Raw genomic sequence first — 17,748 nt, 5'->3', positions numbered from 1 at the left:
TTCTGATCCCTCAATGAGGACTGGTTCCCTCGACTTCCCCTTCATCATTTCCTTGACCTTACTGACGTCGAGTGCAAAGTTGTTGATGCACACCTCTCAACAGTTCATCTATCTCACTCCTTTTTGCCTCTTCATCACCATCTAAAATTCTGCCAACAATAGTTGTCACCAGCAAACTTATCTGTAGGTGCTGTTTGAGCTGTGTCTAGCCACACAGTCATGGGTGTAGAGAGAGTAGAGCAGTGGGCTGAATGTGCATTCTTGAGGTACTCCATGCTGATAGTCAGTGAGGGGGCAATGTTATTTCCAATCTGCACAGATTGTGGCCTCCCAGTGAGAAAGTCAAGGATCCATTTGCAGAGGGAGGTACAGAGGCCTAGATTTGGATTCCAAGAATGGTGTTGGTTGAGTCATTGATAGCCTATATAGAATATACAACATTTCAGCGGAGTACAGGCCCTTTGGCCCACTATATGGTCCTGACCTTTAAAGCTACTCTAAGGTCACGTGACCATTCCCTCCTACATTGCCCTCCATTTTTCTTTAATCCATGAGTTTCTTAAACGCCCCTAACATATCTGCCTCTACCACTACCCCTGGCAGGGTGTTCACCACTCCCTGTGTAAAATAACGTTCATCTGACATCCCCCCTTACTTTCCCCTAATTACTTTAAAATTATACCCCTCTTGTATTAGCCACTTCCACCCTGGGAAAACATCTCTGGCTATCAGTGATTGGAATCAGGTTTAGTATTACTGGCATTTGTCTTGAAATTTGTTGTTTTGCAGCAGCAATACAGTGCAATACATAAATAAACTACAAATTACAATTGTATATATACAATATATATAAATTAAGTTGTTTAAAAAGAGAGGGAAAATAAATAAGAATAGTGAAGTGGTGTACATGGATTCATTGTCCATTCAGAAATCTGAAATCCATTAATATATCTTGCCATTTCCCATGTAAGGCGATACATTCTACTGCAGTTGTGTGTAATATGTAACATTCCCTTCAGTGATATTGTTCTTCAGCAGGAGCTCTAGATTGATAGAGGACAGGCTGACAGTTTTGTAATCCATTATTTAGATATATAAATCTTGCAGTCAATTAGGAATGATTTTCTGTTGGTGGGAATTATTATTATAATTTTTTGGAGTTTGAGAATGTGGTGGACAAGTCTCAGTTCATTAAAGTAATTACCATGAAATTGTACTTGATGAGTCTGTCTGATATACTCCTTGTTTTTACAACGTAGGGAGTTGGAAACATCCTTCTCATTCTCCTACGCTCCAGGGAATAAAGTCCTAACCTATTCAATCTTTCTCTGTAACTCAGTTTCTCAAGTCCCGGCAACATCCTCGTAAACCTTCTCTACACTCTTTAAACCTTATTAATATCCTTCCTGTAATTCGGTAACCAAAACTGCACACAATACTCCAAATTCGGCCTCACCAATGCCTTACACAACCTCACCAAAACATTCCAACTCTTATATTCAATACTTTGATTTATAAAGGCCAATGTACCAAAAGCTCTCTTTACTACTCTATCTACCTGTGACGCCACTTTTAGGAAATTTTGTATCTGTATTCCTAGATCCCTCTGTTCTACTGCACTCCTCAGTGCCCTACCATTTACCTTGTATGTTCTACCTTAGTTTGTCCTTCCAAAGTGCAGTACCTCACACTTGTCTGTATTAAACTCCACCTGCCATTTTTCAGCCCATTTTTCCAGCTGGTCCAAATCCCTCTTCAAGCTTTGAAAACCTTCCTCACTGTCCACTACATCTCCAGTCTTTGTATCATCAGCAAATTTGCTGATCCAATTTACCACATTATCATCCAGATCATTGATGTAGATGACAAATAACAATGGGCCCAGCACTGATCCCTGTGGCACACCACTAGTCACAGGCCTCTACTCAGAGAAGCAATCCTCCACTACCACTCTCTGGCTTCTCCCATTGAGCCAATGTCTAATCCAATTTACCACCTCTCCATGTATACCTAGCGACTGAATCTTCCTAACTAACCTCCCATGTCAAAGGCCTTACTGAAGTCCATGTAGATAACATCCACTGCCTTCCCTTCATCCACTTTCCTGGTAAACTCCTCAAAAATCTCTAACAGATTTGTTAAACGTGACCTATCATGCACAAAGCCATGTTGACTCTCCCTAATAAGTCCCTGTCTATCAAATACTTGTAGATCCTATCTCTTAGTACTCCTTCCAATAATTTGCCTACTACCAACATCAAATTTACCAGCCTATAATTTTCCGGATTACTTTTAAAGCCTTTTTTAAACAACGGAACTACATGAGCTATCCTCCAATCATCCAGCTCCTCACCAATAGATACTAATATTTTAAATATATCTGCCAGGGCCCCTGCAATTTCAACACTAGTCTCCTTCAAGATCTGAGGGAATACCCTGTCAGGTCCTGGGGATTTATCTACTCTGATTTGCCTCAAGATAGCAAGCACCTCCTCCTCTTCAAACTGTATAGGTTCCATTACCTCACTACATGTTTGCCTTATTTCCATTGACTCCATGCCAGTGTCCTTAGTAAATACAAACATAAAAAACCCATTTAATATCTCTCCCATTTCTTTTGGTTCCATACATAGCCGACCACACTGATCTTCAAGAGGGCCAATTTTATCCCTTACTATCCTTTTGCTCTTAATATACCTGCAGAAGCTGTTTGGATTATCCTTCTCCTTAACTGCCAAAGCAACTTCATGTCTTCTTTTAGCCTTTCTGATTTCTTTCTTAAGTTATTTTTGCACTTTTTATACTCCTCAAGCACCTTATTTGCTCCCTGTTTCCTATACATGTCATACATCTCTCTTCTTTATCAGAGTTCCAATATCCCTTGAGAACCAAGGTTCCTTATTCTTATTCACTTTGCCTTTAATCCTGACAGGAACATACAAACTCTGCACTCTCAAAATTTCTCCATTGAAGGCCTCCCACTTACCAATCACATCCTTGCCAGAGAACAACCTGTCCCAATCCACGCTTTTTAGATCCTTTCTCATTTCTTCAAATTTGGCCTCTTTCCAGTTTACAACCTCAACCCGAGGACAAGATCTCTTTATCCATGATCAAATTGAAACTAATGGTGTTATGATCACTAGAACCAAAGTGTTCCCCTACACACACTTCCGTCACCTGTCCTAACTTGTTTCTTAATAGGAGATCCAATATTGCATTCTCTAGTTGGTACCTCTATATATTGATTTAGAAAACTTTCCTGAACACATTTTACAAACTGTAACCCGTCTAGACCTTTAATAGTATGGGAGTCCCAATCAATATGTGGAAAATTAAAATCCCCTACTATCACAACTTTATATTTCCTGCAGTTGTCTGCTGTCTCTCTGCAGATTTGCTCCTCCAATTCTCACTGACTATTGGGTGGTCTATAATACAACCCCATTAATGTGGTCAGCTTTCTTGTTTCTCAGCTCCACCCATATGGCCTCGGTAGACAAGCCCCCTAATCTGTCCTGCCTGAGCACTGCTGTAACATTTTTCCAGACTAGCAATGCCAGCCCCCCCCCCCCCACCCTTCATTCCTCTGCCTCTATCACGTCTGAAACATTGGGACCCTGGAACATTAAGCTGCCAGTCCTGCCCCTCCTGTAGCCAAGTTTCACTAATGGCAATGATGTCATAATTCCACGTGTCAATCCATGCCCTCAGCTCATCAGCCTTTCCCACAATACTCCTTGCATTGAAATAGACACACTTCAGATTATTACCACCATGCACAACCCTTCTATTTGTGATTTTGCATCATTTATTTTCACCCCTGCTCCACTATCTGCTCTGGCACTCTGGTTCCCATCCCCCTGCAATTCTGGTTTGAAAAAGACAAAATGAAATTGTATCTGAAGTTGTCAGATTTACCTATGTTGCCTGAATTGACAGACATATCTCCGAATGTCACTGTCAGTTTGTTGGTAGTTACAGGGATCATGTTAATATTAATTCCGCATTTGTAGATAAGCTATTTATAGCAAATTGCAAGTGCTTTGTTCAATCTCATTTATCACAGGAAGGCTGTATTTTATTTATGATTGCCAATTTCAATTTATTTCATTATATCAGGCTGTTCATTCCTCGATCACCGAACTCCCCAAGTACTGATTTTAAAATCCCTCATATAATGTAAAAACAGACAACACTGTAAATACTTGTCTGGTCAGGCCACACCTGTGGGAAGAGAAACGGGGTCAATGTTTTAGGCTGAAGCCCCTGTGTCAGAACTGGGAAGGAGAGAAAAGAAGCTTGTAAAGCTGTAGATATAGCTGTAAAGAATGAGAGGGGACTTGATAGAGGTCTACAGGATTATTAGAGGCATAGATAGGGTGGATAGTCAGTACCTGTTTCCCAAACACCAGAGGGCATATGTACAAAATTAAGGGAGGGAAGTTTAGGGGAGACATCAGGGGTAAGTTTTTTTACAGAGGGTTGTGAGTGCCTGGAATGACTTGCCAGGGATGGTGGTGGAGGCTAAAACATTAGGGGTATTCAAGAGCCTCTTGGACAGACACATGGATGAAAGAAAAATAGAGGGTTATGGGGTAGTGTGAGTTTAGTACTTTCTTTTAAGGATTATATGGGTCGGCACAACATGGAGGGCTGAAGGGCCTGTACTGTGTTGTAGTGTTCTATGGTTCTATGTCTCTGATACGGTAAAACTTGGGTGACCATGGGGATAGGCTGTAAACAAGATTATCTGGTCAGTGAATGAGTGGGAACAGTCAGAGAGAGCAACATGGACAAAAGAAAGTAGGAGGCCAATGTGAAACATTGACTCTGTTTTTCCACCAGCAGATGCTGCCTGACATGCTGAGTATTTTCTGGGGTTTTTTTTCAGATTTCAGATTCCTATCTTCTATCCTTTTTTTGATTTTTATTTAAAAACTCCTCTCTGTCTTTTGTCCAACTTGTCAGTCCATTGTCTCCAGTCTCAGCTCCCCAGCTCAGCTCTACATGTTAGAGGGTGATCCACGGTGTGGAGCCACCTCCTCTGAACATCCTCCCTTCTGCTTTTTTCACCTTTGCTGCTTGGAAAAAGCTCCTCGTGCAGCCTCATGTTAACGTGGATAAGACATTGGTGAGGCCTAATTTGGAGTGTTGTGTACAGTTCTGGTCACCTATCTACAGGAAAGATGTAAATAAGGAAAGAGTACAGAGAAAACATACAAGGACATTGACTATATGGAAAGATTGAATTGATTAGGACTTTATTCCTTGGAATGTAGAAGGTTGAGAGGAGATTTGATAGTGGTATACAAAATTATGAGGGGTATAGATAGGGTAAATGCAAGCAGGCTTTTTCCACTGAGGTTGGGTGGAACTTACAACCAGAGGTCATAGGTTAAGGGCGAAAGGTAAAAGTTTAAGGGGAACATGACAGGAAACTTCTTCACTCAAAAGGTTGTGAAAGAGTGGAACGAGCTACTAGTGTAAGTGGTGCATGTGAACTTGATTTCAACATTTCAGAGAAGGTTGAATTGGTACATAGATAGTAGGGGTATGGCAGGGTACGGTCCCAGTGCAGGTTGATGGGAGTAGGCGGTTTAAATGGTTCTAGATGGGCCGAAGGATCTGTTTCTGTGTTGTACTTTTCTGTAACTCACTAGTCAGAGGGTCATAGAGTCATACAGCATCGGCCCCTTAGCCATTTAGCTTAACCCATCCAAGCTGAACAAGATGCCAGTCTAACGTGTCATGTTTAACCCAAATCCCTTTGAACCTTCTCTATCCATGTACCTGCCTGAATGTAGTTTAAATGTTTTTGTATCTGCTTCACACATTTTCTCTGGAATTATTGGACATGGGAACTAACTCAGTATTCTAGTCTTGCCGTCTTATTATAATCTCCTGTTCAAGCTTTTATCCAGCTCCCTTGGGTGAAAGTTCATGTTTAATAAATACTGTATCGAGACCAGTCGCCATGACACCAGCCTTGGAGATGCAGGCAGAATGGTCAGCTGTCTCTTGATGGAGGGGCATGTTTTCAAATACACCAATCTTCAGTATCACCAACTTCCTCCATCCGCCCCCACCTTATCCCACAAGAGTAAAACCACTCAGGTAATGCTGGGACCAGCCTTGTCTCCTTCAGCCCCATTCCTGTGCGTGCCAGTGGGGAATGTAGTGTTGGCGTTGGCGGGTAATCAACTTTACAAACTGGGAAACGCAGTAGCTGATATCTTAAAGATTAGCTTTTTGTTTGTCACATCTACATGAAGTGCATTGTTTGTGTCAACAACCAAAACTGTCGGAGGATGTTTGAAGAGCAGCTCACAATTGTTGCCAGGCTCCCAGAACCAGTGTAGCATGCCCACACGCCTAAACCATACATCTTTGGAATGTGAGAGGAAACCAGTGTACCAAGGAAAAATTAGGAATTCCTTATGGACAGCTGTGGGAATTGAGCGCCAATCACTGAGGCTGTAAAGCATTACGCTGACAGCTCTGCACATCAAGATCCCGCTGTTAGAAATGTAATCACAATCAGATTATTTTAACTAAGTTTGTTCAAGAGTAAATATCAGTGAGGACATGAGGGATAATCCCACCTTCCCCTTTTCATAACAGTAGATTATTTGACCTGAGAAATTTATTTTATCCATGGGGCAGCAGTATTGGTCCTCAGTTCTGCAGTGTTATATACCCAAGTCTCTATGTGGGATTTGAACCGATGACTTTCTAATAGTAGGGCATATGAGTGATTCACTAACCCACAAATATCTCCTGTGGGTGAGATTGGGTTACAGCATCTCTCATTGGGACTCAGCCTGTGGGGGAACTGATGCAGCCTGAGAATTGGGCAGTGCTGCAGTGTCGCAGTTAGTGCAATGCTGTTACTGTGTGCTGTAAGATAGGGTTGCAGTTGTCACCGCTGTCTGTAAGGAGTTTGTACATACTCCCCGTGCTGCATGCGTTTCCTTTGGGTGCTCTGGTTTTCTCCCACAGCCCAAAGACGTACAGGTTAGGATCAGTAGGTTGTGGGCATGTTATGTTGGTGCTGGAACATGGCAACACATGCAACTTGCCTCTAACACATCTCAGACTATGAGGGTCTTTGATAAAAATGGTGCATTTCACTGTATGTTTCGATGCACATGTGATAACTTATATAGATGTGTAGTGGAGAGCATTTTGACTGGTTGCATCACAGCCTGGTATGGAAACACCAATACCTTTAAACAGAAAATCCTACAAAATTCAGCCCAGTCCATCACGGGTGAAGTCCTCCCAATCACGAACACATCTACACGATACTCTGTCATAGCATCCATCATCAGGGATCCCCACCACCCTGGTCATGCTCTCTTCTCACTGCTGCCAATAGGTAGAAGGTACAAAAGCCTCAGGATTTGCACCACTAGGTTCAAGAACAGTTACAACCCCTCAAACATCAGAGTCTTGAATGAAGGGTTGACCGACATTCAACTTCACTCGCCTCCTCATTGAAACGTTCTTACAACCAACAATCTCACATTCAAGGACTCTTCATTTCGCGTTCTCATTATTTATTGCTATTTATTTATATTTGCATTTGCACAGTTGTTGTCTTCTACATTCCTGTTATAGTTAACATTCTATAGATTTGTTGAGTATGCTACAAGAAAACGAATCTCAAGATTTATATGGTGACATATATGTACTTTGATAATAAAATTTACTTTGAACTTTGAACTAAAGCTAATCGTAGTCTCATTGCTCCTTTCCCTGGAAACTAATTGCAAAACTGAGTAAGTTAAGTGATCTTTATTAAGTTATGCCATCTCATTTTTTTGATTGGATTCCATGTTCTGTGCTAAGGGCTCAAGAAGGTGACTTACGGCGTTTATCCATGCAGTGATGGATGCGTACCCAATGCCACTCATTAAACTAGAATGAAAATCAGCTTTGGAGAAGGAAAAAGAAAACCGAATGGAAATAATAAAAAGGATTAATTAGCTGACAGCTCATTCTGCAGTTAACAACTTTGGACATTGTTCAAATGAGATCATCACATTGACTGGTTCTAATCTTTCTTTATCTCTGGCTTTCTTTTATCCTTTCGTTTCCCTCATTCCCCCTCTTATAGTGCAAACTCGAGCTGCAGGTATGCCTGACTGGGAAACAGCTTACCCAACAGTGTGCAGGCAACTGCCCGTGTCCAGCAGAGCACATGGCAGCCTCTGATCCCGGCAACAAGCCAGGTGAGTGTCAGACACAGGCCCAGAGGACTAGTGATGATCAGGGCAATCTTGGTGAAAGCCATGCTCTTTTTAACTTACAGCTAAACTCTGGGTGCTCAGCTATTAAGCTTATTCAAAGCTAAGATAGATAGGGTTTTGGACATTAGGGAAAATGGAGTGAAGAGAATCATGTAGACTTCCATATTGCCATTCGGCCCCTCGAGCCCATTCAAATCGCAGTGCAATCCCCTTCTCCCACTATTTTCCCTGTAGCCTGTTCTCCCTTCACCACTTTCAGTTCTATCGCCCACCAACTCTAGGGTCAATTGTCAATGATTAACTTACCAACCTACACGTCTTTGGGATATGGGAGGAAACCAGGGTGCCCTGAGGAAACTCACACAATCACAGGGAGAACACGCAAACTCCACGCATAGACAGCAGTGGAGGTCAGGACTGAACCTGTGTCAGCGGCATCTCTACCAGCGGTGCCACTGTGCCGCACAGACAAAGGATGAGCCATGATTTTGCTGAGTGGTGGAGATGGTTAGAGGGACCTCAGGTTCTGCTCTCAGTTCAACCCCTTTTCATCAGCTTAACTGCAGCCCAGTGGCCCAGTGTGGCACCTTCATGGTCAAATGAATAAAACTGAAGAAAATCTCTTCTTTGAAGCCAGTCCACCAGTTAGGTAGTCATCCTACATGAGGGTGATTCTCCAATGTCCTAAACCGCCTCAGCATAAACAGTAACTTGTCCACAACAGTAACAAAAGGAGACAAATGCACCACCTTTGTTTCTGATTCTACAGCTGATGCGTATGGTTGTCGCTAAAATATCTTTTGCGAGATTGTATTAGAAATGATGAGTCTCCATCTCAGGTACGTGTGGGAAGACAGATAATTCCATCTTTGCTTTATATCTGTTGATAAACACAACAGATTCGGCAGATGCTGGAAACCCTCCTCACTGATCTCCCACTTGGCACAGATCCCTGCAAGTGTGACAAGTGCTACACCTGCCTTTACACCTCTTCCCTCACCACGTTCAGGACCTTAAACAGTCCTTCCAGGTGAGGCAACACTTTGCCTGAGAGTCTGTTGAATCCGATGCTTTCGGTGTAGCCCCCTCAACATCGGTGAGGCCCAGCGCAGATCGGAGGACCACCTTGTTGAGCACCTTCGCTCTGTTCTCCGCAAAAGGCAAGATCTCCCTGTGACTATCCATTTCAATTTTCCTTCCCATTCCTATTCTGCCATGTCTGTCCATGGTCCCCTCCGTTACTATGATGAGGCCAAACTCAGGCTGGAGGAGTAACACCTCATAATTCGTCTACATAGCCTCCAACCAGATGGCATGAATAATGATTTCTCCAATATCCAGTTCTCACTTCCCCCTCCCTCTTACTCTCTTTTTCCATTCACCATTCAGGTTACCCTCTCACTCCTTTTCTTCTCACCTGCCCATCACCTCCCTCTGCTTTCCCTCCTCCTTCCCTTTCCTCCTATTAGATTGCTTCTTCTTCAGCCCTTTACCTTTTCCACCTATCCCCTCCCAGCTTCTTTCTTCATCTCCCCCCGCCCACCCACCCACCTTCCCCTCTCCTGGTTTCACCTATCACCTTCTAGCCTGTACAACATCCCTTCTCCCCACTTCCTTTCCAGTCCCGATAAAGGATCTCAGCCCAAAACGTACACTACTTATTCTTCTCCATAGGTTCTGCTGAGTTCCTCCAGCACTTTAAGCGTGTCATTGAGCTTTTGAGCCATCTATCTAAACAAATGCTAATTTTACACCTTGGTCAATACATTATTCCCTTTGACTGGCAAAGCAAATGGCCTCTATCTTTGTCATTAAGTGTTCGTTTGCCTATTGGTGGCCAGTAAGTTTCCAATAGAGAAAGGATAGGGACACTCACAGCCTCGAGCCCACACAGACTCCCCTTTCACTGAGGTAGACAGATGCCACCCTTTTTGGTCCATATCCCTTAAGACAGATATCTACTTAAACTTAACAATCACCCTACCACCATTTTCTATTGCAGCAAGTTTCAATATCTACCACTCTGGGAGTTAATGATTGAATATAAGATTGTAACTTCAAGTTGCTCTTTGGTTGGGGGAGAGGGGTTCGTCTTTGATTTAGATTATTTTTTAGATTTAGATTTATTTATCACATGCATATTGAAACATGTGCAGTGAAATGTGCCAACACAACCAAGGGAGCGCTGGGGTCACCACAAATTCATGCATGCCCACAATACTTGGCAGAACAACACAACAAAACAGAACATACCAAATGACAATGACAGAACAAGCCCCGTAGCTCCCTCCCATCTGACCACACAAATACACAGTTCTCTGACCCCAGGACAGGCCATCTTCTCTGGCCTCCAGCCTCCAATGCCACTCATTAAACTAGAATGAAAATAAGCTTTGGAGAAGGAAAAAGAAAACCGAATGGAAATAATAAAAAGGATTAATTAGCTGACAGCTCATTCTGCAGTTAACAACTTTGGACATTGTTGCATTTCTGACCATTAGACCCCCCAGAGGACTCGCAGAGATTTGCAGATCCAGGCTCCAGCATTCAGGCCTCAACTTCTGGACTTCCGATTGACTTTTGGGCTTCAACCTGGACCTTGGCCATTCATGAATATTGAATGCCAACAATTGCCATCTGCACACATTCACTTCAGTTAATGTCAGTGGAATGCAGTCTGTTGGATTGAGTACAGATGGCAGCCAATATTATGCCACAGGATTAACCCCAGTTACTGAAGAATTTCTCCTCTGTGAACTTATTTCCCCAGGATTTTATGCTCCAGAGCTGGTCGTGACTAATGTGTTTTTATAGATGTTAGATTCCATTTCCTAATAAGTTTATACATGAAATAATTAACCTGACCTTTTACTTATTGTTCCAGTGTACTTTAAACTTCAGGGTACTAATGAACTTAGATTTGTGCTGTATGAGTACTATTTAATAAACAATGTATTTTCCTTTTCTTCCTTACTAAAGAAGGTCTTTGGGTAATGTTAATTGGGAAAAAGGCCCAAGGACTCTCTGATTGGCCTACCATGTGACAAAAAGATATTGATGTTATATAACAGTCATAGCTGTGGCCATAAGGTGTTGGAGCAGAACTAGGCCAGTAGGCCCATTGAGACTTCTCCGCTGGTCTCTGTTTGTCTGCCTGCAGCAGTTTTAGATGTGAGGCAACCTATACCCATTATCGTGGACCTTCAGAAAACAGGGCTGTCTGACAAAACAGCCAAAGATATGTTCAGTGTTCATTGCAAGATCTTCCTGCTTCTGAGATCGTTGATTAGGTCAAGCTGACTATCAGACAGGCAGCCAATTGGTCTGCTTTGTGCCCTCACCAGTTTTAAGGTCAGTTTTATTTGTCACATGTACATCGAAATGTGTCATTTCTGTCAAGGATGTGCTGGAGGTAGGCCACAAGTGTTGCTATGCTTCCAGCACCAGCGTAGCCTGCCCACAACTTGCTAACCCTAACTCTTTGGGAAGTGGGAGGAAACCAGAACTCCCAGAGGAAGCCCACGTGGTCACAGGAGGATCATACAGACAGGGTCAGGAATTGATCTCAGAGCTAGCACTGTAAGACATTGCCTAATGTCTACACTACTACAGCACACAGTTGCCCAGCTTTGTCCTCAAATTTATCCCAGAGATCCTTTCTTACCACCCACCATGTCTCCAATCAATGGACAAAGGTTACATTGTCCCCAGTCCAAAGTCCAGCGTCACCAAAACCCAAATGTTCACATCAACTTTCTGTCTCTCCATCTAGCTGGATGCACAGGGCAGGACCTCGCAGATCTTGGCGACCGACTCAGGGACTGGTTCCAACTGCTGCATGAAAACGCCAAACAGAACAGCTCAGGCAGGAACACGGATGGTGGTAAGATTCTGAGCAGATATTAATCAACACCAAGGGTCTGCTACTGATAGAACAAGGCATCAAATGGCACATCACACAAAGCTCTGAAGGAACTCAACAGGTCAGGCAGCGTCAGTCGAAGGAAATGACAGTGTTTCATTTTGAGACATCAATTGCCCATTTTCCTCAATAGATGTTGCCAGAATCTTTGAGTCCCTTCAGTTTTTTGAATGTTGCTCCGGATTTCTGCATCTGCAGTCTCTTGTGAATCAGACTGCACATTCCTCCAATATACCAACGAAACATACCAGGGCATACTAGACCAGATTCCTATGTAATAGTCACAGAGCTGAGATCACTACAGGCTTGGAGATGGCTCATTGGTTAGCACTCTTGCATTTTAATCATAGATTCTTGATTCAGATCCTGCTCCAAAGTCAAGGTGGATGCTCCTGCTTTGTTGGAGAAACGATCTTGTGGACAAAATGTTAAGTGATTTCTGCACTGTACAAGACATCAGCACACACTTCTGGACATTATTGATCTCTCAAATTATTTCTTAAATAATTAAAAGGAATCTCTCTCTCTCTCTCTCTCTCTCTCTCTCTCCCTCTCCCTCCCTCCCTCCTCTCCCTCTCTCTCTCTCAAAAAATCATTATACCACTATGTAAATGGGTTTCAAATAAAAGTATGTATGGTATTAAAAGAAGTAACATCCAATAGTCCAGCAAATCTACTGGTCTGACACTACTGAAGTCCAATAGGTACCGGGGTATTGGAGTTTTACTTGTCATATTATCCAGGGAGTTGCTCTGAACCATTGTAGTAGTGCTTTTGATGTTGCACAATCAAGTACTCGATTGGCTGTACATTATATACAATGTACATTAGATTGTAGATAACATGTGTTTCTTACAATTAAGGAACGTACAGTGCTGTTTCTGTTTGTGAAAGTCATTGTATTAATACAAATCTTTCCATACTGATAAATACAAGAGATTTTGCAAATGCTAGAAATCTTGGACAATGCACAGAAAATGCTGCAGGAACTCAGCAAGATAGGAAGCATCAATGGAAATGGAGACTGGGTTGACATTTCCGGCAGAGACACTTGATCAGGCCCTCAATGCTGAGTGTTAACTTCACTCTATAAATACTACCTGACTTGCTGAGATCCTCCAGAATTGTGTGTGTGTGTGTGTGTGTATTGCTTTTGTCACTGATATTTATCTGTGGTTGGCCAGGGACATGCAATGCCAGTCTTGGCAGAGCACTGGTGGACTGGTCCACTCACCAACTGTCTCAGTCCAACACAGACAGATTGCTGGAGGAAATCAGAAGGTCAGGCAGCATCTATGGAAACGAGCAAAGAATTGACATTTTGGGCTGAGGCCCTCTATTGGGATGGAAAGGAAAGAGGAAGAAGCCAGAACAAGAAGGGGGTGGGGGGAAAGGGAAGGAGTACAAGCTGAAAGCTGATCCGAGCTAAGCTGAAAGCTGACAGGTGAAGCCAGGTGGGTGGGCAGGGGGGTGGGGGTGGTTGATGAAAATATTGGGACAGTGCAAATCCTGAGAATCAGAGTAGAAGTTCCCTCACTTTTCAGAAGACGATCCCTGATGCACCATCAATAACTCACTCTGAGACGTAAGGCGAGATATCGGCTTTTATTGACTGGAAGAAGGAACAAGCAGTGAGTGACCACCATACTACATCCTGGAGACTGAGAGGCCGGGTTCAGGCCTAGATCGCCTTTATACAGGGGTCTGTGGGAGGAGCCACAGGAGCAGTCAGCAGGGGGAGTGTCCAGACAGGTATACGTAGTTCACCACAATCCCAATAGAAAAATAACACTCTGGATGCCATCAAGTTAACTTTATTTTTCTAACTAACTCTTGCTCTCTTTTTCTGTTCATTGTAATCTCTGCTCCTTGTTTCCAAAGTGGTGGACAAGAACTTGGTGGCCAGCTGCAGGGATTCGATTGGCTGGATGTTTTCCAAGCTGGATACGAACGTGGACATGTTCTTGGATGAGACAGAGCTTGCAGCGATCAACCTGGATAAATATGAAGTCTGCGTGAGACCGTTCTTCAACTCCTGTGACACCTACCGGGATGGGCAGGTTTCCATGGCCGAGTGGTGTTTCTGCTTCTGGAGAGAAAGTACGTTGCACACAGTGATACTGCTGTAGGCACTTGTGGATCATCTGCTCTCTGTGGTGATGAAAGTGCAGACATTTTTAAAAAGTTTGTATGTTCTTCCCGTGATCACATTTGTTTCCTCCGCGTGCTCTGGTTTCCTCCCACATTCCAGTGATGTAGAGGTTAATTGGTCACATGGATGCAGCCTCATTAGCCTGGAAGGGTCTGTTACCGTGCTGAATCTCTAAAATATATGGCCATATTCTGTGCTCTGAATAGCGTGAACATCTGTAGACAGTCCATTACTTAACGAGTGACTTTACCTGTGTCATCAAGCTGTGAGCATTTATGACTGACGTTAGTATGCATAATTTTTTCTACTGTGAAAATAAGGCTAACATACATTTATGGTTCTTTCTGCTCATATATGGGCAACTATTTGTCGGTCGTCTTACTTCAGTATCTGTCAAATTCTGCACTGTGGCACTGTGGCCCAAGCATCCTTATTAATACACCACCTCCCTTCAACATTCGAGAAGATCTGCAGATGCTGGAAATCCAAAGCAACACACACATAATGAGGAACTCAGCAGGTCAGGCAACATCTTTGGAAAAAAGTAAACAGTTGACTTTCCGTGCCAAGATCCTTCCCAATAATCAAATTTTCATTAAACAACTTTTCAATCTCTTTTCTTTCCATAACCTGATATCTTCAAGATATTAGTCTTGGGACAGGACCTCACTGGAAGATCAGCATTTATTGCCGATCCGTACTTGTCTTTCGAAGATGGTGATGATCTTCAATCTTGGACGAAGGACTCTTACTGCTGAAGGTGCTCCACGGTGCTACGCACTCAAGGGTTCCTGGAGTTACTCCACTTGACTTCTTAAAAAAGATTAGCTTTATTTGTCACATGCACATTGAAACATCGGAAAATTCACTGAAATGTGCTGTGTTGCGTCAGTGACCAACGTAGCCCAAGGATTGTACTTCTGGTTAACATGTTTCAGAATGATGTGTAACTGGGAGAAATATCTCTTTCTTAGAATCTATTGCTTAATCATAGTTACCTGGAATAAATTGCTGATTGATATTTACTTTCATTTGTTTTGGAGCCAAGAAGCCGTAATTATAACATATGTCCCAATACATATCTGGCCGCATTAATTTACTGGTTGCTACAGAAATACTGAATCCAATTTGTCCTAACTGTACCCTAACTTCCACCAATCCATTCATCTGCTGCTCCTGCACTCCTTTCTTGCATGGGCTCTCAAGCAGAAGATTTGAAATTCCCACTGATGTGTTGAGATCTCTCCATGCCCTCATCTCTCCTGATCCTATAGCATCATCCAACATGGACACAAGTCTTCCAATCCATGCCAACCCTCCTGAGCCCATTCACCCTAATCCCATTTTGGTTCTTCATTGAGCTCTACTACTGATCTGCACATTTGAGGAAATTTGCAATGGAGAATTAACCCTCCAATCCATGTGAATTTTGATGTGGATGCTGCCGGAGCAAATGCATGGGGTCACAGGGAGAGTGTGTAAACTCCACACAGACAGCAGCAGGGGTCAGGGTTGAACCCAGGTCACTGGAGCTGCAAAGCAGGCGGTTCCCCTAACTGTGCCACTGTGCCAGTCCGCTGCAGTCTCCCACAAAACTGCACACCTTTGGCTTCTCAGCATTCCTCCACCTCTGACCTCTTGAACATCTCCACACAACTGTGATCTGCTGCCACCGTGTCTGTCCTTGTACCAGAAGTAAGCTTTATTTGTCACATGAATTGAAACATACAGTGAAATGCATCCTTTGTATCAATGACCAATGCAGTATGAGGATGTGCTGGGGCAACCTGCAAGTACCGCTTCCAGTGCCCATATAGCATGCCCACAATTTTCTAAGCCTAAGCTGTAGGTCTTTGGAATGTGAGAGGAAAACAGGGCACCTGGAGGAAACCCACCTGGTCACAGGGAGAACATACAAACTCCTTACAGGTACTGGTGGGAATTGAACCTAGGTTACTGGTGCTGTAAAGTGTTAAACTAACCACTCCAATACCATTCCCTCACCACGCTTGTGCATATGAAAAGAAACTCGACTTCCATTTCTATTCTCTGATTTCCTGCCTCTGGTCATCAAACTTTACAACTCCTCCCTCGGAGTGTCAGACACACTGAGCTAATAGGCTGGTCATTGATTAATTTCCACTTGGCGTAATTTACTTATTATTATTATTTAATTATTTGTGCGTTTATATATTGCTATATTTCTACCTATTCTTGGTTGGTGCGACTGTAACAAAACCCAATTTCCCTCAGGATCAATAAAGTATGTCTGTCTGTCTGTCTGTCTGTCTATTGCTGATTCTGCTTTCAACTACCAAGCCCTTAATCTGTTGAATTTATTCTACTCTCCCCCTTTCTGAAGGTCTGCCAAACCATTTAGCAACAGCTCCATAGAACAATACAGCACAGTACAGGCCCTTCAGCCCCTAATAAATGAAAGGATTACCGTATGAGGAACAACTGGCAGCTCTTGGGCTGTATTCCCTGGAGTTCAGGAGAATGAGGGGAGATCTTATAGAAACATTCCAAATGTTAAAAGGCCTCAGCAGATTAGATATGGCAAAGTTATTTCCCATGGTAGAGGAGTCTAGGACAAGAGGGCACGGCTTCAGGATTGAACGACGTCCAATTAGAACAGAGATGCAGAGAAATTACTTTAGTCAGAGGGTGGTAAACCTGTGGAATTTGTTGCCATGAGTGGCTGTGGAGGCCGAGTCATTGGGTGCATTTAAGGCAGAGATAGATAGGTTCTTGATTAGCCAGGGCATCAAAGGTATGGGGAGAAGGCAGGGGAGTGGGGATGACTGGAAGAATTGAATGGCGGAGTAGACTCAGTGGGCCAATTGGCCTACTTCTGCTTATGGTCTTAATATTGTGCTGCCCCTTTTGCCTATTCAAAGGTTAATCTAAACCACATAGCCCTCCATTTTTCTTTCATGCATGTGTTTATCTAAGAATCTCTGAAATGTCCCTAATGTACCTGCATCTACCACCACCTTGGCAGAGCTTTCCACGTGCCCTTCACAACCTGTGAAAAAAACAACATCTGACACCCCCCCCCATATACTTTCCCCCAATTACCTTAAAATTATGCCCCATCTTTTTAGCCATTTCCACCCTGGAGAAATGTCTCTGCCTGTCCACTCTTTCCGTGCCTCTCATCATCTTGTACACCTCTGTCAAATCACCTTACAGAACTGAATTGCAGAGGTGAAGTTTAATATGGGATCAGGGACAAACATGTACCCCTAAACTGTGACCCAGCATTTGGTTGCCTACCCTCCTGTTGTCTGATAGCATTGTTATAAATGCGAGCTGCAGTTGAACTTTCTCTTTTGTGTCTTTGCAGAGCCCCCCTGCCTGGTTGAGCTGGAAAAGATCCAACTGCAAGAGGCAGCACAGAAGGTGCCTGGTGAGTC

General features: G+C 43.2%; 1 protein-coding gene and 1 long non-coding RNA gene across 3 annotated transcripts in view; one reads left to right on the top strand and one right to left on the bottom strand.

Annotated features, from left to right (window-relative positions):
* The window catches only part of spock2 (SPARC (osteonectin), cwcv and kazal like domains proteoglycan 2), a 107,025-nt gene that overhangs the window by 78,231 nt on the left and 11,046 nt on the right, over positions 1–17,748 (top strand). The window contains exons 5-8 of one of the 2 annotated variants that reach the window (XM_059946473.1): positions 8,123–8,237; positions 12,028–12,138; positions 14,059–14,277; positions 17,679–17,741. In XM_059946473.1, coding sequence (XP_059802456.1) covers positions 8,123–8,237; positions 12,028–12,138; positions 14,059–14,277; positions 17,679–17,741 — 508 coding nt within the window. The remainder of the gene's footprint in view (positions 1–8,122; positions 8,238–12,027; positions 12,139–14,058; positions 14,278–17,678; positions 17,742–17,748) is intronic. The other variant, XM_059946474.1, reaches the window with a different exon arrangement.
* Positions 14,306–17,748, bottom strand: part of LOC132379025 (uncharacterized) — a 70,995-nt gene continuing 67,552 nt past the window's right edge. The window contains exon 4 of the long non-coding RNA XR_009507268.1: positions 14,306–15,142. This is a non-coding gene — a long non-coding RNA (uncharacterized LOC132379025). The remainder of the gene's footprint in view (positions 15,143–17,748) is intronic.

This window comes from Hypanus sabinus, chromosome 21 (genome assembly GCF_030144855.1).
Source record: "Hypanus sabinus isolate sHypSab1 chromosome 21, sHypSab1.hap1, whole genome shotgun sequence".
Lineage (NCBI taxonomy): Eukaryota > Metazoa > Chordata > Chondrichthyes > Myliobatiformes > Dasyatidae > Hypanus > Hypanus sabinus.
This window is presented reverse-complemented; position numbering and strand designations above follow the sequence as displayed.